Source organism: Mustelus asterias, chromosome 4 (genome assembly GCF_964213995.1).
Source record: "Mustelus asterias chromosome 4, sMusAst1.hap1.1, whole genome shotgun sequence".
NCBI classification, from domain to species: Eukaryota; Metazoa; Chordata; class Chondrichthyes; order Carcharhiniformes; family Triakidae; genus Mustelus; species Mustelus asterias.
In genome coordinates this window covers 109677365-109702769 of record NC_135804.1, presented here as the reverse complement: position 1 = coordinate 109702769, position 25405 = coordinate 109677365, and the positions used below count along the sequence as shown (strand labels likewise).

The 25405-nt window shown below is 44.7% G+C and overlaps 2 protein-coding genes across 2 annotated transcripts in view; one reads left to right on the top strand and one right to left on the bottom strand.

Moving 5' to 3' along the window:
- The window catches only part of LOC144492375 (endothelin receptor type B-like), a 33911-nt gene extending 33116 nt beyond the window's left edge, over window positions 1–795 (top strand). The window contains exon 8 of the mRNA XM_078210373.1: window positions 163–795. The gene's annotated coding sequence lies outside the window, so the exon portion shown is untranslated. The remainder of the gene's footprint in view (window positions 1–162) is intronic.
- Window positions 392–25393, bottom strand: polr1d (RNA polymerase I and III subunit D). Its single transcript, XM_078210374.1, has 5 exons — window positions 25095–25393; window positions 14673–14770; window positions 11823–11899; window positions 3205–3287; window positions 392–535 (listed from the first exon to the last, which is right to left on the bottom strand). The coding sequence occupies exons 1-5, from the start codon at window positions 25134–25136 to the stop codon at window positions 476–478; spliced, it is 360 nt and encodes a 119-aa protein (XP_078066500.1). The 5' UTR covers window positions 25137–25393; the 3' UTR covers window positions 392–475.
- Window positions 25394–25405: the final 12 nt, after the last annotated feature.

The window sequence follows — 25405 nt, the reverse complement described above, 5'->3', positions numbered from 1 at the left end:
TGTAACTGTACAGGTGCCGGAGTGTGGAGACTAGGGGACTTTCACAGTAACTTCATTGCAGTGTTAATGTAAGCCTTACTTGTGACTAATAAATAAACTTTAAAATACAAAAATCCCCTTATATCTGCCAACTGACTCTACATGTTGTGTGTTTATAAGCAGCTGGGGCTGGCAGGAAATACACTGCAGAGAAAATGGGAAAATGCAAATGCAAGTAAATATAATCTTGAGTGGGACTCACGATGTATTTGGAATTGCAAATTCACAACTTGACTTAAACCAAAAGAAGATCAACCTGAGAAACTAAACATTTACTTACTTTGCATCCAGAGAATCAGCTGCATCCAACTTGTGTGGCTGGAATTCCATGAGGGTTATTTTAAACCATCAAACTAACTCATTTTGATTGATTTTTAAAATCTGTTTATTTTTCAAAATATATAAAATGTACAGTGTTAAACATGCATGTGCCTTATCATAATTGATCCATTGCTTCTTCCTGTTTATGCTGCTCTTTATATTCCTTTATACTGACCTGAAAGAAGAAATTAATCAGAATCAGTACTGTGACAATCAGACAGAATGTAACAAGATGACCGTCCTGTGAAAGTATATCTCTGTACTGATGCATTCAAACTGGGAAGAATAATCACTTCCTGACTGTTGCCGTTAAAAGGTACACTCTCACAATGTGAAGGTATTGCGAATACACTCATAGTTCAACTACATGTGGTTAGCCTTCTTTCATTATACTGTATTTTCAATGTAAATTTAATAAAACAAGCTTTTCCTTCGATTTGAAAGATTTATTATGGCACTTTTTGATTACATCTTACCCAAAAACACTGGATGGGAATTGGGATAAGTTGTACCATTTTCTGGGCGCTATGAGGGCTCTTATTGCTCTGGGGAGGTGGAATATGAGGTGGAGGGTTAGGTATGGGGATACCATCAACTTCAGTGATTTCAGCCCCACCTTCAAAATGGCCAATATTTCATGGGGATCAGAACATGCATCTATCCCACTCAGATAACTTCTGCTGTCTTCAATTGTGTGGCATCATGTCCTGCAACTCAGAGATGTGTATGGGTATTGTGCAATCGATTTGGATGACGTGGCTGTCATGATTGAATGGCTGGCAATATGGATAAATTGTGAGGTGCGAGTACAAGGCTTTCAGCACCACTAAATGTGCGAGGGTGAAATGATGCATATGGATGTCAGGTACAAGTCTTGATTGATGAAAAATAAAGAATGACATACATTTATATAGCACCTTTCATGACTACCAGATGCCCTAAAGCTCTTCACAGTCAATTAAGTACTTTCAAAGTGTAGTCACTGTTGTGCACAGCAAACTCCCATAACGGCAAAGTGATAAATGCCAGATAATCAGTTTTTTTGTGATGTTAACTGAGGGACAAATATTGGCCAGGACCGCAGGGATAACTCCCCACTCTGCCATGGTATCTTTTACGTCCAACCAAGGATGCAAATGGAGTCTCAACTTAATCAAATAAAATCAAGAAATCCCAAAAATGGTTCACAAATTTATAAAGGGTGAGATTAGGGTGAATTAGAGACCAAAATGGGAACTTGTGTGCGGAAGGGAAAAGCATGTGGTTTGGGGGCGGAGGCTCCCTACTTTTGTATTCAATTCACTTTGTGGTAACTGATAGCATTCTATTAACTTTCCCAATTACTTACTGTATGTACCTGCGTACCTCAGCTGAGGCTCCTGTGTTCCAGTCCCCGAATCCCCTTACCTGCCTCACTCACAGTCACACTCTACTGACCAAATCAGAAGACCCTGTCCTAGTTAGGGGAGTGTGACTGCTTCCTGGTACAAAGCATCCAGGTAGAACATAAGATCTAGGAGCAGGAGTAGGGAATTTAGCTCCTCAAGCCTGCTCTGCTATGCAATATCATCGTGGCTGATCTCATCTTGGCCTCATCTCCATCTTCCTGCCCACTCCCCGTAACCCTTCTTGCTACTAATTAAAAACCAATCTATCTCCTCAAATTTGTTTAGTGTTCTGGTGTCCACTGCACTCTGGGGTAGAGAATTCCACAGATTCATGATCCTTTGAGTGAAGCAATTCCTCCTCATTCTGTTCTAAATCTGCCACCCCTTAGCCTAAAACTATGTTCTAGAATGTCCAACAATTGGAAACATCTGCTCAAAATCTATCCTGCATCTTACATACCTCAATTAGATCTCATTCTTCTTAACTCCAGCGAGTATAGGCCTAAACCGCTCAATATCTCTTCAAAAGGCAAGTCTGTCATCCTTGAACTAGGTAACCTATCCCCTTACTGATGTGTTGTAGTTCAGCCTCCAGTTTATAAACTCTAAGCTGTTCAAATTTTAAACACTCACTGCAGACTTGTTTGCCCTGAATCAAATTGGCATTCAGGTGCTCCCACATGCTACAGCTGATATATATGACCTGTCCTGCCATCCTTAGTGTGTTCTAATTAACTAATTAATTATTTTACTTTTGCTTTTATATATTTCATTAACCTCCGCTCTAGATGCTAGACTGTTTTGAACCTTCGGAATGGACTAAAACTTCATCACTTAACAGGTACTCACCAAATAACTACCTTCTTTGCCTACAGCATTGTAAGACCACTTCCTGAAGGCTTAGAAAGTTAGAAAATAAAAAGCAAAAAAATACCTCTTTTCCTTTCTTCCCCAACTCCCTTAATTACCCAACTCCCAGCACCCTATTCTAAGTTGCACTACTTGCAGTAAACCTTACCTAAAGCACTTCTTTCCCCCTGTACACCAGATTCTCACTTTGAATGAAATCCCCAAATATACTCATTCGGTCTCTGTCGCACTCAGGCAGGAGCTTCCCCTAACTGCACTTTAGAGTCAACCTCATTTCTGTGTTTCTGGAGTCACTTATAGGCAGATTGTATAAAAATGGCAGATTTCCTTCCCTGAAGGACATGAGTGAACTGGATGGATTTTTCCAGTAGTTTTGTGGTCACCATTACTAATACTAACTCAGTCTATTTATATAGGAAAGCTCTAGTCTTGAACATATAGCTGCTGCAAGGCAATGATAACAATCAGTAATTGAACAGCCTCGGGCACAATCAAATGATTTTGGACAATTTGCAGAATTTCATATTCGCTGTTGCAGCCTTCTGGCAGGAAGTCTCAGAAATAGTTAAGTAAATTTGAGACTCGCCTCGAAAGTATTCAGCACATGTTGACAGACAGTCATTAGTTCATTGAGACCTCTACGGAAAGGTTCGACAGATGGAATTCGCCCTGGAATATAAATCACAATACATAATAATTAACTCCATCAAGTCCACTGCAGCATTTGCAACGTGTACTCAAATTCACCATTTCCTACAGGCCCTTAGCAATTCAGCTGTTTCTATGTTTTACAACTTTTCCACTCTCCTCACAAGCTATCAACATTCCTGCCAATTTTTCCACCGTTACAATATGAATATTTAGTTACTGTTTTATGGGCACATGCAGAATTCCAGGAACATTTGTGCTGTGGGAATCAGAACATATTGTTGTACTTTTCCAGTACAGAATTACTTAATTAGATGCATGCCGTAGCAAACAAAATTATAGTCTTTTCTCGAACTGTACTGGTCCAGAACACAGTGCTTTCATTTGGAAACAATAAACTCAAAGAGCCAGGGCACTTGCTGAGGTACCAATACAATGGATAGTACAAAGCAATAGGAGTGTGAAGTCCTGATATAACTATTAGATTTTTTGATTGATCATTGTGCCATTAGGATTACAGTCTTCAGCCAACAGGACATAACACTTCAACTCATTTAAAAGGTATCTGGATCTGTACCCGAAGTGCTACAACTTGCAAGGTCAGAACACGTGCGCGAAGATGGGATTGGAATGGGAGGCTCGATTTTTCCTCAGCTGGTGCAGATGGCACGGTGGCACAGTGGTTAGCACTGCTGCCTTACAGCTCCAGGGACCCAGGTTCAATTCCAGCTTTGGGTCAGGGTCCGTGTGGAGTTTGCACATTCTCCCAGTGTCTGCGTAGATTTCCTCTGGGTTCTCCGGTTTCCTCCCACAGTCCAAAGATGTGCAGGTTAGGTGGATTAGCCATTGGGAAATGTGTGGGGTTACGAAGAGGGCCTGGGCAAGATACTCTGTCAGAGAGTCAGTGCAGACCCGATGGGCTGAATGGCCTCATTCTGCACTGTAACTTTTCTATGATTCATTGTGCACGTTGCAGTCACATATTCCTGAAATAACTCAAAAACCAGAAAGGGATGTTGAATTATTTTCTCAATTATCTAGTCAGGGCTTTATGCAAAACAGGCCACATTCCCTCAGAATAGATCCAGACAGAGTCCAGAATAGGGTATTTCATTCCATAATCCCACAAGATGATCTTGACTGGACAAAATTCCAAAGACTTCTACTAGTTCAGGGAAAGAAAACAATTTAAATGATAACCTTACATCCATGCCAAAACATCAATCTCCCTCCCATGATAGCTACAGAACCTCTTCACAAAAAGGGAAAATAAATAATCACAGACAAAACTCTCAGAAGTATTGAGTTCAGTGACTGCAAGCATGGCCTATTCTAAGAGTATGTATTGGCAAATGTAGTAGTTTGCTTAGTAAACAATATAAACCAGAATGCTTTCCAGCACAAGGCACCTGCAGTAATGGCTGAGTAGAAATTTAAAAACCAAGTTCTATGCAATCCTGTTTGATATAGAATTCAATTGTTTTGCAAAAGCGATTCAGCATTCTGGTGTGGTGTAGCACACATTATCCTCAAATGCAATCTTCCAACTAATTTAATTTCCCCAATATCTCCACTCATAAACAAACACTAAGGGGTAATTAACTCAGGCCTGTTCTATGCAAATCTCTCAGATTAGGACAGAAACTGTTTTGCAGCTCTAAAATCTGTGCTTGTTGCTTCAACTTTGTGAGTCAGACACAGTACATTTTAATACAAAAAGTAAATTATCAGAGATGTAGTGCCGAGTCATACCAACAGTGAAGTTAACCAAACTCAGCCAAGGTTGAGGATTGATTCTGTGACCAATTGATCTCAGCATCCTTGGATTAAGAGAGAGAAGCCCAGCATACCCTATGTAAGCGAATGTGCAGATACTGAGTGAGGATTAGGATAAGATAATCAGCTGTGACACCCTCCATGGTCAAATAAAAGAAACATAAATTTATGTGACCCCTTCATAATAAGACGAGCGAGGGTGCTTTACAAAAAGAAATCCATTCTAACAGAAGTTAAAGATTAGGGATGCTTGAAAGACTGGTTGGAAAAAAAATAGGTTTAAGCAGATTGTGAAAGGGCTGAGGAAGGGAGTTCAATATTGTGGAGCCAAGGCAGCTGAGAGTTCTACCACAGCAATGATGGTACAAATTCTAAATGTCAAACTCACCTAAAAATTGGAGTAAATCATGCTGGTTTTTTCAACGGGGTTTTCAAAATTGATCTCCCACACTCTGTGCACTGCAGAAGGCACAAGCATCAATCAAGTGAAAAATCCAGAGGCTATTGCCATTGAAGAGGCTGAAACCAGCAGGCCCTCGCATATGTGCCGATCTCTGGGAGATCGCTAAACAAGTCCTCCCAGCATTGAGATCGCTGGCCTCTCACTCCCCCACGGACATTGCGCTGGCCTGATCGCTGGCCCGTCACTCCCCTACAGACATTGCTGGCCTGATCACTGGCCTCTTCCCTCCTCCCCCCCCCCCCCCCCCCCCCCCCCACCCCCCCCCACCCCCCCCCACCCCAAACCACTGGCCTCTCACTCTCCCCACGCACATTACTGGCCTCTCGCCCCCCCTTTCCACCACATGAAAATCGCTGGCCTCTCCATTCCCCCACTGACCTGGACATTGCTGGTCTCCCGGCCTCCCCACCCCCACTGACATCAGTGGCCCCCTGGCTCCCCATTCCTCCCCACTTCACACAGAGCACTGTGCTGCCATGCACACGCCCTGCCTGTGAGCATTCCCCCTCGTTGAGTGAGAGCCTCGAGTGCCTCTCCCCCTGGACACAATATCTTGTTAAGTTAACCCAATCAGCACATTTGGAGATGGCTCACCTTCTATTGAAACCAGGCTGCCTGTCCATTATTCACAATGAAATTTAACTAATGGGCCCATGACTGCCCCAAACTGACTGCCCCTGGATTCCCTTAACAAGTCAGAGCTGTATATATGCTGCAAGAATGAACACACAGGCAGTCACGCCAGGAAGATGGCGCCAAAGAAATGTGGTCCCAAATTTTCTGGAAGTGCGCAGACCCGCCTGCTGTATGCAGCGGAGGAGAAGCTCCAGCTATTATACCCCAGTCAGGGCTGTCGCCCAAGGGGTCACGCAGCCAGCACTTTATGGGAGGCAGTGGCTGCAGTTGTGAATACCAGGACTCTGACCCCTTGGTCTGGAGACCAGTACCAGAAGAAGATGAACCACCTTCTTTGGGAAGCAAGGGTGAAACCAGTACATGTGCTGTGCTTGCAATGTCAAACCATCTCCAGATACCTCAATCGCAGTAACCAATGCCTTCCCCTCCCCCCACCCAGTACTGCCTCCAACCCCTGTGGCAACGCCCCCAATCAGCACCCCCCAGTGTGGACCCATTTCCCCAAAAAGGCCAACACGAGTTCCCCAACTCCAACAGGTATTTGCACCTCATGCCCTTCCATACATCAAGCTTTCAATCCCCTTGATGTCCCCACAGGAGAAAAACGTGCACAACTGCCAGGAGGGGGAAAAGACTGGTGGGGATGTTCTTGAGCTGCGGCTGTTGACCATCTGTGTGTAGCGTGCCCTGGAGCTGGTGGGAGGACGTGCCGAGAATAGTAACTGACAGCCAGGTCAGCGTCCAGCATGCAAATGAGCATCAGCTGAACCCTATTCATAAGTCTTCTGTGAAGCAAGTGCCATGGTGCGCAGGCTGCTTTCTCCCCTCCCTCCCCCTATTGTGTGTTCTTTACAGTGCTGGATCCTGATGCACCAGGCCCTTCTGGTGTTGCAGGCCCCCTCCTGCTGCTCCTGAACCAACTCCCACGGACACCTCAGACGACACCTTGGAGGGAGGCCCTGAAGAATCATCAGAGGACAGCACCAATGAATCAGCACAGGCGTGAACCACACAACCCACCAACACAGAGACGATCACGATGGTGGGCCATGTTAGTGATGAGGCTTCTGGGTCACTTACTGGCGAGCACATCACAGCCACTGATACACATCAGGTGGAGGCAGGCACATCCGAGAGCTTGGGCACACGCAAGTCTGCCGGTGGTGAGGATTCAGCTGGCCCCAAATGCCGGGCCTCAGGGTTCGTTCATCCCGAAGTTGGTGGAGATGCATCAGGAAACCCAGGGAGTTGTGGATGGGCTGTCAGCAACCATGCTGCGACCACAAGGCTGTTTAGAGGAATCAGAGTACTATCGCAGGAGGTGGTGCCGGCACAGCATGTTAACCAGGTCAACACTGCAAGGGTGGCGTCCGCAGTGGAAAGTCTGGCACAGGGATTTGGCCTCATGGGTGACAGAGTCCAGGCCATCTTGGAGGCACAGCGGGCCATGGCAGAGACAAGAGGGCCACGGTCGAGGGTGTTGCCGGCACCCTGGAGGCACATCAGCCAATGGCCACGAATGTCAGGGGCATGTTGGAGGCACTGCTAGCCATGGTTGGGGCTCTCTCTGGGATTCTGCAGACAGAGCAGGCCGTGGCTGTGGGCCTCGACAACTCAGCCCCAGTCTCAAAGGACTAATGCTGAGGGGCCCCAGAGCTTTGAGAGAGGGTGGGGGAAGGAGAAGGGCCATGAGGGTTGAGGGGTCAGCTTTGGGTTGGTGGCAGCTGCTGTGGCTCCTGAGGTGTGGTGGATGTTGGAAGCAGCCCCACCACTGCACGGCACCAACTAGGTGAAGCAGACTGCTATTAGAGCCTTCCTTTTGGCCCTGCCCTGCTGGACCCCTGCCATTTCCACCTGTCCTCCATCCTCCAGCTCCTCGTATAGCAAGTCATCCACTTCTGCCTGGTGTCAATTCTCCCCCTCCTCCAGGTGGTCTCCCCGCTGCTATGCGATGTTGTGCAGAATGCAGCACACGATTATGATGTGTGAAGCCCACACAGGGTCCAACTGGAGGGCATCCCTAGAGCGGTCCAGGCAGCGGAACCGCATTTTCAGCAGGCCTATGCAACGCTCCACTAGGGACTGGGTAGCAGCATGAGCCTCATTGTAGTGGGCCTCGGACTCGGGCCACCGCACTGGCGTCATCAGCCATGACCTCAGATGGTAGCCCTTGTCCCCACGAGCCATCCCGGCAGCCTGGGCTGGTCTTCAAATAGCCCAGGGATGTCCGACTGCCTCAGCACAAAGCTGTCACGGACGCTCCCTGGGTGGCGTGCACAGACCTGCATGATGTTCATCAATTGGTCACATACACTTTGAACTTTCAGTGAGTGGAACCCTTTCCTGCTAATGAATGGTTGCCCCTCACCTTGTAGGGACTGCAGGGCAATGTGTGTCCCATCCACTGCCCCCTAAACATGGGGCATTCCAGCAATGGCAGCGAAGCCTGCAGCCCGGGTCTCCGGTTGAACCTGGCCAACATCAAAATGGGTGTATTGGCCTGCCCAGTATCTGTAACCTGGCGAACATATCTGTGGACCGAGGCCTGTGAGATTCCACTAATGTCCCCACAAATGTCCCCACTGCATGGAATAACACTGCCATCACCTTAACTTCTACTGGGAGTGGGTGGCCTCGCTTCCCCTGAAGTGCCAGGTGTGCGTTCACTTCACAGAAGTGCCGGACCATTTCCTTAGACAGGCAAAGCCAACAACGGGATGGCACATGGCCTCCGATAAGCCTCCAGTGACCTCCTGGTCTGATATTGCCTTGGCCTCCGCATCTTCCTTCTCCTGGCCACTCTTTTGGAAGACTGCTCTCCCACCTCATGGGCATCACCAGCAGCCCCCTGACCTCCTCCCTCCGGGTCTGCCACTGGCTGCTCCTGGAGTGGCCTACCTACTTCCTCCACCTCCTCAGCCGCCACCATGATGGCCAGCTCTAGATCAATAAGACCGAGATTTCCCCCCCCACCCCCGGGGTTACCATTTACTGCAGAGTACATGCAGAATATGTGTTAACATGAGCACCCGTGCTTGGAGCAGCTGCCTGTTTGTGAGTCCTCAAGCACCCCCCTCCCACCCTCCCTAAAACCCCAGCACTCAATGCAGTTCCTCATCACACCCTACAGCTGGAACAATGGCACATCCCAGTGGCTGCAGACAGCAGCCTGACCAGCACTCAGTAAAGGAATCCACCCCACCACACAGAGACTCCATGGAACATCACTGGGTCTGGGGACAACATTTCCAGCTCTCCAGGAACTTCCCCACGCCAAGCAGAATTTTTCTTGGCCTGTCTCCAACCTCCCCTGCAGTTGAGGGGCTGCAGACCCATAAAACTTACCTCCTTACTCCTGTTCAACGCTGTCACACCAGGTCCCGACTTTTATAGAACTGTTGTAAACCCCGCCAGCGTGACGTCACACCGGAGAGGGGGGAGATGCTAGTTGGATGGAGTTTCTAGACACGGAGCTGCTAAGGTAAGTTAACGAATGTAAATCGTCATTGCGTTGATTTTCAGTGTGGATTCGTTGACGCAAAAAATACTTAGGCTGGGACACGCGCGAAGACTTGGATGCCCAGTACGAATCCCGCGAATCAGCCGCCGCTGATGTCTCCCGGCCTACTGCACTACAAAAGCAGCGTAGCGGGATGGGAGAACTGCCCCCCTGGTGTTTGTCAGCAAGTATTGGACAGATGGACTTAGTGTAGGATATGATGTAAAGGTAACATTTTGGACAAGTTGAAACATGAGAAACCAGAAAGTAGGTCATTAGAACAATCATGCCTGAAGTTATAAAATAAAGGATATGGGTTTTAGTGGCACAGGGGCTGAGGTAGACAATGTTGGAATAAGAAATCAGTGAAGGAATGGATGTCAGATGTGAATCTTAGATCAGGGTCAAACAGGTGCAAAGGTTTGTCATGTGATTCAGCACCAAATGGTCATGGAATGAAGCCTGATATTGGTGGAGGAAACTTGGTGTCATAAGCATACAAATAAAAACTACATGTTTGTGGATGATGTGTGTGTGAAGCACATCAGTAGGAAGAGGAGACAGAAAGCATGCTACTTTGGAAGACTTTTGAGATGACTCTACAATGGGAAGTTTAGAAGCCATTCGTGGAGTTGCACTCAATTAATTTTAGTACTACAGTCAAGATAAATGCCAGTCCATTAGAACTTGACAATGGTAAAGTCACAATGAAAGAGATTGGTTTTGTCAACTTATTCAAATTCTATAAAGAGATAGTGGAAGGCATTACGTGCCACAGTCACAGAAGCTGTAATGAAGGCCGGCCCTATTTCAGTGGACAGGAGGGCACAGTAAGAAGTCTCACAACACCAGATTAAAGTCCAACACGTTTATTTGGTATCACGAGCTTTCGGAGTGCTGCTTCTTCATCAGGTGAGTGGGTTCACAAACAGGACATATATAGACAGAGACTCAATTGCAAGATAATGGTTGGAATGCGAGTCTTTACAGGTAATCATATCTTTACAGATACAGACAATGCAAGTGGAGAGAGGGATAGACACAGGTTAAAGAGGTGTGAATTGTCTCAAGCCAGGACAATTAGTAGGATTTTCCTAGTTAGTAGGATTTCCTGGTTAGATCCTAGTTAAATCCCAGTTAGGATTTAATCCTATTTAGTTAGGATTTAGGATCCTAGTGTTAAATCCTAGTGGACAGGGGGGGTTCAAAAACAAAGCTTTTAGTGACAAGAGAATGCAGATGGGGCTAACACTTTCAAAAACTTTGAGAGAGAAAAGCAAGGCTAGAAAAAGAAAGATGCATGGAGAGGATGAATAGTTTAAGGGGAATGACAAAACAATTTTACTCTGAAAAAGAGTTAATGCCTAAGTAAAGGAAGCCAATAATATCAGTTAACAAGAGTCAGAGTCAAATAGTCAGAAGATGAATTTCATGAAGGGAATCGGGAGAGGAGATCAGGGAGATAGAAGAGAAACTGAAGTGACAAGAAATGAGGGCTGGCGTGGCTGGAAGACTCAGTGGAGAACAGGAGCACAGGCAGCTACCCCAATGACCCCAATCTCAGATGTAGATATCAGTGAGCCCCCCACAGTTGGAAGTAAGAGTGAGGAAATTTGATTAGTTAGTTTTAAAGAAGAGGAACCTTAGATTGTCCTTGTCCTTCAGGATGAGCCTGATACCCAAGTTCACAAAAAGTAAGGGTTAATGGGTAGGACACAATGCTGCTGCCAGTTCATGTTCAATCACATTCCAAGCATTACCCTCAGGGAGAGATGAAATAAGGTAGAAAATTAGAGGTTATAGAGAACTGAAATGTTTGAGATCAGTAGAAATTAATAGATCAGTAGAAATTAATATAGTTGCTAGAAATCCAATCATGACGGTCAGCATGCTGTGGGCATCTTAGGCCCTCCACCAAAACATTTGATAGCTTACTAGCCAGTTGTCTGAATTTCTCAAATTCTTTAATATTGTTTACCGAATGCCAATTTTTCCTCTCCATGTATCCACCATAGAAGCAGAAGCATACGCTTGCTACGTAGGCCACCAACATCACATACATGCACAACCTCACTAAAATTAATGACAAGGAAGTAAAGTAAATATATAACATAAAACAAAGGAGTAAGCAAATTCTTTAATGACTCAGAGATTCATAGAAACAAATAAATGCAGGAATTACCTCTTGTTTGAATTCTGAAGTTAATTTTGCTTTCTGACGGATGAGTGATGCTGTAGCCACAAAATTCTACATCTGGGCTGAGGAAAAAAAGAAATTTGTATTAAAAAATGGATATTAAAGATAAAGATACTATTTGTGTCCAGAGAATAAAACTATTCTATTTTGAAAAGAACTTTTATTTCCAAAAAAATAATTGATGAACATTGGTTTAAGTAATCTTTGTCTTGTAACATTATACATTACATTTCTGCAAAGGAAATACAATGCAATCCTTTGACAGAAAACTCACGGTGACCAAAAAGGAACTCGAGAAAAACATGAGCTATAACAGTGAGTAATGGCCATTTCTCTTTCAATTTGGGTTTTCGTCATATAGATACAGGGTACTGGATATTGTCACCTGACTCTTGCAACGCCCAACTGAAATGGTGTAGTTCAGCTCACTAAGAGTGGCAGAGCCAGATCTGAGGTTCTCCCCTAAACCACACAGAGACTAGAGATGTTGCTGCGGTTCAGTAGCTTTGTTACTAAATTGCAGCAACATTCCCAAACTGTTAATAGTTTGGTGTGGAGATTGCAATCACAAGTAAAAATGGAATGCGTGCTGCGTCAACAACTACTATCGACATGGTTACTTGATGACTCATTGTCACAATTACATTCACCAGGTAGGCAATGCATTACAGGTTGTAGCTAAAAGACTCAAGTTTCTAAATTGGAACACATTTTAATTATTTTAGCTAGCTGCTGGAAAAACTGTGAATCAGATCAGCCTGGGATGTTCACCATGGTGCAGAGGTAGTTGTCACATAATGGCTGATTTTGGAAGACAAGATTAAAGAAGGCTGTGGTTATAAATCAGTGAAGGAATATTGGCTTTAAAGTTTACATATAACTAACTTTATAAACTGTTTTTTGGTTTGAGCTATTCCTAAAAACATTGTTCAAATATTTTCCTCTCTGTCGGATATAGAATGGGCATTGGGAGGAACTATATTAAGAATAAGGCAAGTCCCTGATTAATATCAACTCACTTAACAAACCTTGCCTCTTCTCTCTTGTCTACTTCCCATCCTTGCCTCTCACCCCTCACCCCACCTTGCCAACCCCTGGCCTTGCTTCTCCAGCCTCAACTGCCTCTTCCCCCACCCCCGCTGCCTTCTTCCTTTGCCTCCATGCCTGTTTTCTTACCCAAGTCTTCGGGGTCTTGACTCTCAACTCTTGTTTCTGGCTCTTGGCACTATGTCCTAGACTCCATCTAGTGACAGATGTCGGTCAATGCAGGGTAGCTGCTAACCACACCAACCATTGTATTCCACAAGATCAGTGGTGGGCAAACCGCGAAGCAAGGTCCACGTGTGGCCCATCTGGGTTCAGAGTGCTGCCCACCAGACATTTTGTTGACTGTTGCCTACACACAGAGTTGCCACATTCCATGATTTCCATCCGCATAGTTTTTTCCTACTGGTATGACTGAAGCCATATGCAACTGGAGCAAGGGCAAATTAAGCGAAGTGCATCCTGATTGAAAACAACATTGCCTAAGAGAGTTGTGTGTTTTCTCTGCTTCCAAAGTATAAACATTTATTTTGTTTTTACCATTTGAAGTTAATGATAGTTGTATTAATATATAAATGATTAAGCATTTCCTATAACTTATTATGAAATGTCAGGCATGTATTAAATATATTTAATCTTATCCATGGGGTTATGATTAGTGAACAAGCCTGATTTCAATCTTGCCATCCACTGAGATGAAGGAGGGCCACTCATGTAGCCCACTCACTAGCATAGGTTGTCCAGTGCTGCACTAGATGAAACTTGGTCAATCTAGAAAAGTGATTCAGGAACCCCAAAATGTTTCAAGAGGTTCCCAGAAAAATTCCACTAATGGCGAAAGTAGAAGTGTTTGTGCGCCAAAGTTACAGGAAAATGACAGCTGTCGGTCTGGCGCCCACAAAATGACTAGGGTCCAGGGAGTAACCTGCCATTCAGGATGATCAATGTCCAAAAGGAGCCAATCAGGTACCTAGACCATCACAACTGACAGGCTATTTGGCCAACAATTGCTGTTGTTCTGACAACTGGCCAAGTCGAATGCTTTTTGTCTCTCATCTCGTGATTGGACTTGAAGTTAGAGAGTCATCGATGGTCGGGTGTGCTGTGTCTTCTGCTTGGACCCTGGAGTGATGGTCTGCCTGTGCATGCAGGAGTGGAGCTTTTAGATGAATACCTACAATTTAATTTAACTCTCTGGCTGGTCACACTATGCACCCACTCACCCACCAACAGTAAAGGCATTCTCCTCCTCTTGACTTTCATCTATGAATCCTTGCTGCTTCAATTATGTTTCCTGTGGCCCTGGAGGACTTCAGGATTTAGAGGGTTGGGAAGGGAAAGCCCTGAGCCACAGACAGACACCATGATCCCACAATGACCAAAAGCCTAATCAGATTATTCCTCAATTTTTCTCATCAGAATACATCACATTCATAGCAAAGAAAGAAAAATTAAGTAACACTCACGTACTCCAATTGGATTTAAGGATGAAGCACTGTAATATCATTAAGAAGCATCTTGAAAGAGACATGAATAGGCAAGGAATAGAGGGATACGGACCACACTGGGGCAAAAGGTCTTTAGTTTAGAAAAGTGTCATGTGTCGGCGCAGGCTTGGTGGGCCAAAGGGCTTGTTCCCTGTGCTGTACTGTTCTTTGAATTTGGCAGTGTTTAGATTTCCAAACATAGATCTGGGTTGTGGAGCACAAAATGGTAGAAGGAAGGCTCTGTGGCCCAATCTTTCCAACAACGTATTTTCAACTACTTTATTATACAAAGAGAACTACCTACTTCTTCATAATCATGTAGCGTAGGGCATTTCCTAGAGTGTGGTCCTCGTCATGCAGCACAAATGTAACGCTGGAGTCATCGCAACCTTCTGCCTGGACCTGGAAGAAATGAAGACCATCAGTGATAGAGCAAATAAACCATGAACACAAGACAGTGTTTTTTCCTTCTTCCCACCTGCTGCAAAAGTAGCAGAAAGATTCCCTGTCCCCATAATAATTATTTCTCACAATTACAGTTTATTACAATAAAATGTCAGATCTCAACTTGGACAAATTCTTCATAACCCTCTTCTGGCAAAACAGCTTCAGCCTTAACAAAACAGCAACATAACACAAACACCTGCCCACAAAACAGCATATATCCCCAAGTGCACCGATTCTGAAACAGTTCTTCAACAATAAGCAATGAGGAAATTATGGAACTGCATTAACAATAAAAAAGAGTGAATGTTGTGTACAGGATTTTCAAAAAATGTTTGATGCAATGCCGCTGAAATGGCTGATTAATACAATTAAGAATCATGATATTAAAGGGAATGTGACACCACAAACAGGAGACTGGTTAAACCGAGGCTCGTGATCATATTCGAATCTGGGTCCTGTGATGTATTTATGATGTGGAGGTGCCGGCGTTGGACTGGGGTAAACACAGTAAGAAGTCTCAACAGGTTTATTTGGTAGTTAAAGTCCAACAGGTTTATTTGGTAGCAAAAGCCACTAGCTTTCGGAGCAAGCGCTTTGTACAGTAGCAGCAATACTTCACCACTTTTATATTCTATTCCTTTAGCAATAAATGCCAAGATTCCAATTGCCTTCCCTATTACCTGCTGTAACTGCATACCAGTTTTTTGCAATTCATGCATAAAGACACCCAGATCCCTCTAGACCTAAGCACTCCAAAGTTTCTCTCCATTCAAATATTTGCCTTTGTATTTTTCTTACCAAAATGGATAACCTTGCACTTAAACTCTATCTGCCAAATTTTAGCCATTCACTTAACTTATCCATATCCATTTGTAAATTTCTTATTTCATTATCGCAACTTCCTACCGCACCTATTTTAATGTCATCTGCAAATTTACCCATAGTACCCACCAGAGGCGAACTTACACTTTTGGGGGCCCTGCACTCTGCCTGTGTGCTGGGGCCCCACCCATTATGGCACAACCGCACCCCCCACTGTGACATGGCACTTCACCCTCGGTGAAAAAGCCATGTTCAACAGTCCGTCAAGCCCCTTCCCAGTGAAATTAAGCACAGCCCCAAGTGACATCAAGCCACCACCCCAAATGCCATCAAGCCCAGTCCCAAATGACATTAAGCCCTTTACCACTAATGCCCATACCTGGTCTGGTCTATGTACATGACTCAGACTCACAGCAATGTGGTTGACTCTTAAATGCCCTCAGGGATGAGCAATAAATGCTGGCCCAGCCACCAATGCCCACATCCGTGGGGTGGCACGGTAGCACAGTGGTTAGCACTGCTGCTTCACAGCTCCAGGGACCTGGGTTCGAATCCCAGCTCGGGTCGCTGTCTGTGTGGAGTTTGCACATTCTCCTCGTGTCTGTGTGGGTTTCCTCCGGGTGCTCCGGTTTCCTCCCACAGTCCAAAGATGTGCGGGCTAGGTTGACTGGCCATTCTAAATTGCCCCTTAGTGTCCCGGGATGCATAGATTAGAGGGGTTAGTGAGTAAATATGTAGGGATATGTGGATAGGGCCTGGGTGGGATTGTGGTTGGTGCAGACTCGATGGGCCGAATGGCCTCTTTCTGCACTGTAGGATTCTATGATCCCATGAACAAATAAAAAATAAATAAAAATAATTTTAAAATCTACCTATTGAAATACAATTTCAGTCATCTCCCTAGCTCTCCTGCACAATTTTGGACGTTTCCAACGTTAAAAGTTGTGATATACAACTAAACATTGCTGTTGTTGGCAAATCTTACCAAGACACTAACAAGACCACGTTTTGCTGCAAAACAGGAATGATTCTGATTCTGAGGTGTCAGGCAGCAAAATAAAGTTAATTATATTACTAGTGTCACAGTCTGCAAGTTTTCAATGCCATGGTGCAATCTATCGTAAGATAAGATAAAGAAGGACCTTTGGTCATTTAATACCATCCTTCCAATAACAATCCTACCATCCTTCCAGACATTAGCCTGGGCCATTGGATTGCTCGTCCAGTGACATTACCACTGCGTCTCTGGTTGAATTCAAAGGAATGAACAGTAATACATTTGGCGCTGCTTTGGCTGCAGGAGTTGCCAGAAAGATTACATATTCAGACATTAAAGTGCCTTTGGGCTCCACTCCACAGACGACTCAAATTGAGAGATAAATTACATAGATAAAAACTGAACTAACCAGGCGTCATAGTTAAAGTACAACAGAATAACTGGAGAAATGCAGATATCTCAAAGTGCTGTAAGACTGGAAGAGGTTACAGAGAGATAAGGCGTGGTAATCTCTTGCAAACAAAGATGAAGGTTTTGAATTTGGGATGTTGCTGGATGGGAGTCAATGTAGGTCAGAGAGCATAGGCTCGCCATATCGTATCTACCACGACAGCATAACAGGGCCAGGACCTGAAATTTTGATTAAAGTCTTGTTACACCATATATTTCCAGATCCCTGTGGACTTCAATATACCAGAATTGATCATAGCTAGATCCTCACAGCTTACCTTAAAACTCCCCTATTACTTTACAACAGATTTTGATTACAAGTACACCTGTATGTAATCTATTCAAATTCACAATTCATAGATAGAATCCCTACAGTGCAGAAAGAGGTCATTTGGCTCATCACGTCTGCACCGGCTTTCTGAAAGAACATCCTACCCAGGCCCTCCCGTCCAGCCTATCCCCGTAACCCCGCACATTTACTATGGCTAATCCACTTAGACCTACACATCGTTGGACGTTAAGGGGCAATTTAACATGGCTAAGTCACCTAACCTCCATATCTTTGGACTGTGGGAGTATACTCAAGCAGCCGGAGGAAACCCACGCAGACATGGGAAGAATGTGCAAGCTCTACAGTCACCCAAGGCTGGAATTGAGTCCGGGTCCTTGGCACTACGAGGCAGCAGTGCTAACCACTGTGCCACCCCGTGCATGTCTCACCACTGGAGAGCCAGAAGAGAGGCCATCAGAAAAGCCCTGAGAGGGGCCCACCGATGAGCCATGTGATGCACTTTTGAAAGCTCCCCGATTTCCTGAGAGGGACCAGTAACTGGATGTGGCTCCAGGCTCCGAGCCTAGCTCCTGGATGTCACAGACAAGGTGATGGAGTGCACACATCAGAAGGCACACCCACTTTTGCATCCATGGCTTTAAGCATGACCAAATAAATGGCAAATGAAATTCAGTAGAATGATTTTTAATTTTAGCAGGAAAAATGATGAGGCTCCTTATTCTTTGGAATAAATTAATTAGAGTGGATGATCAAAGCCATTTTGGGAATACAGGTACACAAATAGCTCAAATCAACAACACATGTTGATAAAGCCATAAAGACTTCAAAGTGCTGGGGCACAATGCTTGAGCAGTGTTACCCAAAATAAATTGTTGAATAGCCACATTAGCTAAATGTATAGCCATATGCACTAATATTAGTGAAAAATGGCTTGGTGCACTCACAATATAAAGAAAGATAAAAATACTTCACATCTTTATATATCAAATACCTATCACTATTCAGTAACCAAGGAAGCAAATCACTCATCAAAAGATGCTCAAACACTAGTTTTGTCCTACTATTTTACCAACAAATGCGCAAAAAAAATCAGGAAAGACTGACCAAGTTTTTCTCTGGAAAAGCGAATAAACAGTTCAAAAGGATAAATATGGAGAAACTTGCTGGTTAGTCCAGAACACAGTAAGAAGTTTAACAACACCAGGTTAAAATCCAACAGGTTTATTTGGTAGCAAAAGCCACAAGCTTTCGGAGCCTTAAGCCCCTTCCTCAGGTGAGTGAGCCACTCCCCTGAGGAAGGGGTTTAAGGCTCCAAAAGCTTGTGGCTTTTGCTACCAAATAAACCTGTTGGACTTTAACCTGGTGTTGTTAAACTTCTTACTGTGTTTACCTCAGTCCAAAGCCAGCATCTCCACATCATAGTCCAGAACAAGCAGGGCACAAATACAAAATAGCCAATATCAGATAAAATAAAGATTTTACGAAGATTTATTTTTAAACGTAGTGTGGTGAGAATGTGAAACTCACTGCTGCATGACATATTGAAATAAATGGTACTTACCCCCAAAGTTTAGTGCAATCCTTGACACGGTTAAAGACCAGCACCATTTTTTTTATTAACGTAGATAAAATTACAAATCCCAGTTACTTACTTAACAAAGCCACTAGATACCATGGTTTTAAACTATTGTAAGGGTGTCTGGAGTTTTGTATGGTTAAACATAAACCATTTATTTGTAACCCATAACTATGTACATATCCAAGATACTGTCATGCATGGGTGCTGTCTCCAAGCTGGCTCCTTCCAGACTCTGTACACAGTCTACCATCATGTGACTCTCTATATCACCACGTGGGCAGTACTGTTTGCCAATAACACATTAATCCTTACTCTGCCCGAAGACCTTTATACTACATAAATAAACAGAAGAAATTCTACTATACAAAATCCACAAAGCAAACAGTCAATACTCTATCCTATACTCTAACAGACAGAATTGTCAAGAAGTAAACATGAATTAACAGGCCAACTGTTGTTGAACGCACCATAGATTTCTCAGCAACCCACCCAGACGACAATCATCAACCTGAGTCACAAATATTCTTTAAAGACTCTGACTTCCTCATAAGGGATTCAGCTCTTCTCCTTCCAAAAGCTGGTCTGATCCCCAACCAACAGCAGCTCCATTCCACCTGAGTTCTTGTTTTTTATTCATTCGTTGTACATGGGCTTTGCTGGCTGGTCAGCATTTATTGCCCATCCCTAGTTGCCCTTGAGAAGGCGGTGGTGAGCTGCATGAGGGATTCAGCTCCTCTTCTTCCAAGAGCAGCTCCACTTCAGACGAGTTTTTTTTTTAATTTGTGGGACATGAGGGTCGCTGGTTGACCAGCATTTATTGCCCACGCATAGTTGCCCTTGAGAAGGTGGTGGTGAGCTACCTCCTTGATAACTGAGTGGTTTGCTAGGCCATTTCAGAGGACAGCTGATAATCAAACACATTACTGTACCTCCGAAGTCATGTGTAGGCCAGACCGGGTAATGGCAGCAGATTTCCTTCCCTAAAGGACATTAATGGGTACAATCCTCAGCCAAAAGGCACACTATTCCAGATCAAATCTGCTTCCAGGTTTAGCCTTCATAGAAACCCTACAGTACAGAAAGAGGCCATTCGGCCCATCGAGTCTGCACCGACCACAATCCCACCCAGGCCCTACCCCCATATCCCTACATATTTTTACCCACTACTCCCTCTAACCTACACATCTCAGGACACTAAGGGCAATTTTTAGCATGGCCAATCAACCTAGCCCACACATCTTTGGACTGTGGGAGGAAACGGAGCACCCGGAGGAAACCCATGCAGACACGAGGAGAATATGCAAACTCCACACAGACAGTGACCCAAGCCGGGAATCGAACCCAGGTCCCTGGAGCTGTGAAGCAGCAGTGCTAACCACTGTGCTACCGTGCCGCCCTCTTGGTCTTTTATCCAGTGAAGCTGACCTACTACCAAGTCTATCTCTCCCTGTGATGGTCAGACTACACTCCAGTATCTAAACACAGACAGAGCCCAGCTTATCAGCCACACTACTGTCAACAACCTCTTCTGCTAGTTCTTAGCAGCACGAGGCTAACGGCGGCTCTCAGGACTTCTCTGAACCCCAGATCCTCAGCTGCACAGAGCTAGCTCTCCTCTCCACCTGCTCCCAATTCACTGTTCACCAGCTGCTGTTCAGTGATCTCTCCTTTACCCCTCCCCCACATCTACATATTGACTCCCTCACAATATTCATTTTGTCAAAATCTCTGGCAATTCTAAATACCTCTAAAGTCACCCCATAGCCCAATCTGATCATTCTTTCCAGATAATGTAAATTATTTCTGGTACAAGCTTTGTATATCTTTTCTGCACCCTCCCAAGTGTCTTATACAAACATACAAAATAGGAGCAGAAGTAGGCCATTCAAGCCTCCTCTTCTATTCATTAAGATCGTGGCTGATCTGTTAGTGTTTCTAACTCCTCATTGCCATTAACCCCTGATAACTTTTGGTTCCCTTACTTAAAAATAATCCATCTGCCTTTGCCTTAAAAATATTCAATGACTCCCTCCTCCACCATCTCCTGAGTAAGAGTTCCAAAATTGCACAACCCTCTGATTGCACAATCTCAGTCCTAAAAAGGTTGACCCCTACTTTTAAAACAGTGATCCCGAGTTCTGGACTCACCCTCAAGAGGAAACATAATTTCACTTTTCACCTTCTTCCAATTGGAATAATTACCCTTTATTCCCATTCTCTAATTTCTGTCTTGAAGTCAGCTATAAATGTGATGTTATCCACTTTCGTAGCAAAAACAGGAAGGCAGATTATTATCTGAATGGCTATAGATTAAGAGAGGAGAATGTGTCACAAGACCTGGGTGTCCTCGTACATCAGTTGCTGAAAGTAAGCATGCAACTAGGAGATAAATATAGCTCTTGGGTCGAAGGGGATCAGAGGATAGAGGGTCAGGCAGAATCAGGCCATAGAGTTGGATGGTCAGCCATGATCATAATGAATGGCAGGATCAGGCGCAATGGGCCGAATGGTCTACTCCTGCTCCTATTTTCTATGTTTCTAAATCCATCTGCCACTTATCCCCAACTCCACACTCTCTGACGTTATTCATTAATCAACTATGGGGCATGTTTTCAAAAGGCTTTTTGAAAATCCTGATGAATTCATTATCCCAGTCCCTCAGGTGACTCAGCAGAGCAGCCCTGGAGCCACAGATCTTTGATCAGAGGGGACAGGGGTTACTCTGAAGGACCAGGGTTCTCAATGCAGTGTTCTGCTCTCTCTCATTCTTTGCCACAGCAAAGTTTATGTGGTCAGTCCCTGACTGTGCTGCTGTTGTTTGTTGCAGGAGGTATCATCACATGGGCAAAGTTAGTAGCAAGCTTCTCACAAGTACCAATTCCAATTTATCTTCATTTCAATGAGACCTTCAGAATGTTCTTAAAATGTTTTCTGTCTTTCTTGTGATTAGGTGAAAAGAGGATCTTCTATGGAAATCAATTATTTGGCTTGCAGAAGCAGTGTCCAGGCCAGCAGAGCCGATTTTACATAATCATGGTTGCTTAAGGAATTTGTTTCAGTAAAGATGTTGGAGTTTGTTCATCTATCTTCACAATTGAATGCGAGTATCCTGCAGAGATACTGCTGGTGCAAATACTCCAGTGTCCGGAGGTGTCTTTGGTAGATGACCCAAGTCCCATTGCTATATAGAACAGTGGTGACAACAATAGTGTTGTAGATGGAGTACAGGAGAGAGATACAGAATCTGGTGAAATGGTGTGATGACAATAATCTCTCCCTCAATATCAGCAAAATGAAGGAGATATTCATCGACTTCAGTAAATGTAGTGGAGGACATGTCCCTATATACATCAATGGGAATGAAGTGGAGATGGTCGAGATCTTCAAGGTTCTAGGTGTTCAGATCACCAACAATCTATCTTGGTCCCTCCATGCTGATGCTATAGTTAAGAAAGCCCAACAACGCCTCTACTTTCTCAGAAGGCTAAGGAAATTCAATATGTCCATTACCAATTTTTACAGATGCACCATAGGAAGCATCCTTTCCGGATGTATCACAGCTTGGTATGGCTCCTGCTCTGACCAAGACCACAAGAAATTACAAAGGGTTGCGAACATCATCCAGTCCATCACACAAATCAGCCTCACATCCACAGACTCTGTCTACACTTCCCACTGCCTTGGAAAAGCAGCCAGCAAAATCGAAGACCACATGCACCCCAGATGTATTCTCTTCCACCTTCTTCCATTGGGAAATCATAGAAAGAAATCATAGAAACCCTACAGTGCAGAAGGAGGCCATTCGGCCCATCGAGTCTGCACCGACCACAATCCCACCCAGGCCCTACCCCCACATATTTACCCGCTAATCCCTCTAACCTACGCATCCCAGGACTCTAAGGGGCAATTTTTAAACTGGCCAATCAACCTAACCCGCACATCTTTGGACTGTGGGAGGAAACCGGAGCACCCGGAGGAAACCCACGCAGACACGAGGAGAATGTGCAAACTCCACACATAAAAAGATACAAAAGTCTGAAAATAGTACCAACTCAAGAACAACTTTTTCCTGCTGCCATCAGACTTTTGAATGGTCCTATCATATATCTTTCTCTTCACCCTATCTGTAGCTGCAACACAATGTTCTGCACCCTATCCTCTCCTTCTCTCCATGTACTCGATGAACTCCATGTTTTATCAGTACAGTGCACAAGAAACAATACTTTTCACTGTATCATCTGATACATGTGACAAAAATATAATCAAATCAAATAAAGCCTCTCTCCTCTTATGGAGATCTCTATCGTTGGAGACCTGGTTGCATTATTTTTGGAAGCCTACACTGGTAAAGCTGATTCTGTACTGGATCTACTCTTTGATGGGGACCTTTTGAGTAAGTCGCTACCAAGATATGGGAAGCATTCAATGACTTCTAAAGTCTTCCCATCAATAACAATACCTGAAGATGTAGGCATTTGGCTGGGGAGGACTAGTTGAGGATTTTGATTTTGCTGATGTTGAGCAAGAGAATCAACCTTTTTGTGTGGAAGTTGAAGGGGTCGAGGGCAGTCCGAATGTAACTTGCAGTGTGGGTCACAACTGCACGGTCATCAGAATATTGTACGGCATGGATATGCTGGAGGGTCACCTGAGTCTTAGCTCTCAACCGGTTGAGGTTGAAAAGTTTCCTGTTAAGTCAAAATTCGATCATAATCCCTCATGGAAGTTGGTCATTACCGAGTTCCATGACCACGATGAGCAGTTACTGAAGAGAGTTGACACATTAACGAGCCTTTTTGACAACCACCCAGAGACAAAAGTACTTGGTCTCTAACCTGTTACAAAGCATAGTTACTGTCATACTATCATGCCAGGAGTCGTAGAATAGTAACAAATTTTATTGGACATCAAGTTTTGGAGTGTTTTACAAAGTGCTTCACAGCTGAGGGAGTCAAAAGCCTCTGACAGATCATTAAATGATATGGAAGTGCCAGTGTTGGACTGGGGTGGGCACAGTCAGAAGTTTCACAACACCAGGTTAAAGTCCAACAGATTATTTGGTATCACGAGCTTTCGGAGCGCTGCTCCTTCATCAGGTGAGTGACACAATGGCAGTGGTTAGTATTGCTAGGGACCCATGTTCAATTCCAGCCTTGGGTCACTGCCTGTGTGGAGTTTGCACGTTCTCCTTGTGTCTGCGTGGGTTTCCTTCGGGTGCTCTGGTTTCCTCCCACAGTCCAAAGATGTGCGGGTTAGGTGGATTGGCCATGCTAAATTGACCCTAGTGTCAGGGATACTAGCTAGAGTAAATGCATGGAGTTATGGGGGGATAGGGTCTGAGTGGGATTGTAGTCGGTGCAGACTCGATTGGCCGAATGGCCTCCTTCTGCACTGTGGGATTCTATGTAAAGCTCTTTGCTTTGTTCCAGACACTTATTTGGATTTGTTAAATGACAAAGATCATATCTGTGATTCCCATGAATGGCTGGTCCATGTTTCCTGATCTTTGTGGCCTGTAAGAAGCTGCACGTCATGCTGGTCTGCGTAGCATTAGATGTACTGGCCTTTTCTTCCATCACTTATTCTTGATGACTACTATCATTCTCTGAGCTTTGGTTTTGAGTAATAAATATTCTCGTTTCTGCTGTGATGTAGGGATGATTGATTTTAAGCCAGCTGGGAGTCCATCCTGCCCCTCGCCTCCTGATTCCATACTCTGTCCGTATTCATTAGATAGGCCATCTTCTCGGAGACCTCATGAAAATCCAGATAAATTACATCGATTGTTCTATGTTTTCACCTCAGAAATGTCAGTAAGGTTGATCAAGTGAGGACAGGAGATTAGAGCAGTGAAACCAAAAGAGGATTTTGATTTTGCTGATGTTGAGCAAGAGAATCAACCCTTTTGTGGTGCAAGTTGAAGAGGTCGAGGGCAGTCCGAATGTAACTTGCAGTGTGGGTCACAAGTGCACGGTCGTCAGAATATTGTACGGCATGGATACGCTGGAGAGGGTCACCTGAGTCCTAGCTCTCAACCGGTTGAGGTTGAAAAGCTTCCCGTCGAGTCAAAATTCAATCATAACCCCTCGTGGAACACCAAAAAGCTTATTAGAGCAGTGAATCCGGAGCAGGTACTCACCACTTCCAGCACAGGTTTCTTTGCTCCCTCCGCCGTTGCCATGCTCACCCCTGTCGCTCTCACGCTCGAAGCGGGCCGCTGTGTGGGGGTCGGCGCGTAGATTGTGCGTCACGCTGCACAGGATGCCGGGGGTTGTAGTCTCGGGGGGGGGGGGGGGGGGAAGGGGGGAGGTGGCCAGTCCGCTCACTACGCCTGCGCACAGATCGAGGCTGGTGGCCGTTCTCCTTTCGGCCGTTCTCCACAGCCCACCTGTGGTTGCGCAGGCGCAGTGTGCGGGGAGGATCGATCCGCGCAGGCGCAGTGTACAGGGG